Source organism: Myotis brandtii, unplaced genomic scaffold, assembly GCF_000412655.1.
Source record: "Myotis brandtii unplaced genomic scaffold, ASM41265v1 scaffold369, whole genome shotgun sequence".
Lineage (NCBI taxonomy): Eukaryota > Metazoa > Chordata > Mammalia > Chiroptera > Vespertilionidae > Myotis > Myotis brandtii.
The window spans coordinates 411,746-413,494 of NW_005364180.1; the positions used below are offsets into that span (position 1 = coordinate 411,746).

A 1,749-nucleotide genomic window follows, 5' to 3' on the forward strand; every position below is an offset into this window, starting at 1 on the left:
GGTCCCGCCCCACCTGAGCCCTCTGCTTCCCTGCAGTGAGGACGCCATGGAGTACTCCAAGGAATTTGTGACGGCCGTGGTTCTGGGCAAAGACCTTGTCCCCAGGCGAGTCACTACTTCTCTCGCTCTCAGCCGGGCTGTTCCTCCCTCCTCGGGGTCTCACTGGGCTCCAGGGCTCCCTCACTCAGATGCCTGTCTCCCCGACAGACAAGGGGCGCCAGAGCCCCTTCCGTGCCCTCAGGTGTCCGAGCCTGGAGGACCCACCCTGCCTGGCTCGGCCCTCTGTCCACCCTGCGACCCTGACAGCCTGGCCTTCCTGTTCCAGGGCTGGCATGTGCCTGTCCCGCTGCCCCCGCTGCCCCTCCCCCGTGCCTCTCCCGACCTCTGGCCAGGCCAGGCTGACGCCCCCTCGTTCCTCTCCCAGGATCGGCCTGTCGCAGCTGGAGGGCTTCCGCAGACAGCTCCTGGACGTCCTGCAGCGGAGCACCAAGCCCAAAGTGAGCCCTCCCTCCCGCCTGGGCCCCGGGCTCCGGGCACAGCGGCCTAGCCACACGTGGCCAGACTGGGGTGCGGTTGGTGCCAGGGCACCTCAGGTCATCAGAGCTCACCCCCCGCCTGCCCTGGTACACGTGGGGAAACTGAGGCCACGAGCGGGCAAGGGACTTGCTTTGGTCACACAACAAGTAGTAACTGAGTCAGTGTTCCGCCGCGGGCCCTGGGTCCCGGCTCCTGCCCCACAGAGCTGCCCAGGGTCGGGAGAAAGCAGCCCCACTCGGGGCTTCGTGTGGGACAGAAAGGCCCCTCCCAAAGCCACCCGTGGCTCCCCGACTCCGGCAGGTGGGTGCTCCCCCAGGGTCGGTGCAGCTCGCTCCAATTTTCCACTGCGGCCAAGCGAGGTGACCCGCCCCTCCTCACCCCTCCTCGGGTCTCAGAGGACCCTGTGGCCAGGCAGGGGCGGGAGTGCTGGGGCCGCGGCCTGGACCAGCGGGTCCTCTGTGCCCCCAGCCCTCATCCCATTTGCCGTCTCAGCCCAGGTTGGACTCTTCCCAGCCTCGGTGCCCCTGGCCCTCTGGCAGGCGGGACCAGGGCCAGGTACCAGGGTGGGCCGGGCAGTGACGTCTCAGTGACGGTGTCTGCCTGGAGGAGCTTGTGGGGCTGGAGGTGGCTGTCCCTGTCAGACCCCGTCCTGGGCACTTGTCGGGCCTGGAGTCGGGGCTGGGCACCAGCCCGAGGCAGCCAGGCCCGGCAGGTGCAATCCCTCCCCCTCGCCGGGCCCGTTCCCCTCCCGCTAGATCAGGGGCAGCTGGTCCTCCAGGGCCTTCCCCACCCGGAACCTCAACAATGGCTTACGTCTGCCCCTGACTTCTTGGCGGCCGCCATGGCTGCCGTCCAGCTCAGACACGGCCTCTTCAGATGGGCACTGTCCTCCCCTCTGCCCGTGGCCACCCCAGCTCCCACCTGTCACCTGTGAGCCCTCCATCGGAGCTCCTCCGTCCCCGCCCACCCAGCCATGCTGCTCAGCTGGCCCCGTCTCCCCCTCCCCCTGCAGTGGCGAATCATCGTGGGAGCCACGAAGTGCATCCCCAAGTCGGAGCTGCCCGAGGAGGCGGAGGTGACCACCATGGCCAACACGCGGCTCTGGACCCACCCCAGCGACCTGACCATCGCCCTGTCGGCCAGCACCCCCCTCTACCCGCCCGGCCGCATCATCCACGTGGTGCACAACCACCCCGCGGAGCAGTGCTGGTG

At 68.8% G+C, this 1,749-nt stretch overlaps 1 protein-coding gene across 1 annotated transcript in view; it reads left to right on the forward strand.

Annotated features, from left to right (window-relative positions):
- DAGLA (diacylglycerol lipase, alpha) overlaps nt 1-1,749 on the forward strand; it is a gene marked incomplete at both ends in the record, with an annotated part of 23,772 nt that overhangs the window by 15,115 nt on the left and 6,908 nt on the right. The window contains 3 exons of the mRNA XM_014544543.1: nt 37-105; nt 425-497; nt 1,550-1,746. Of these exons, the coding sequence (XP_014400029.1) occupies nt 37-105; nt 425-497; nt 1,550-1,746 (339 nt within the window). The remainder of the gene's footprint in view (nt 1-36; nt 106-424; nt 498-1,549; nt 1,747-1,749) is intronic.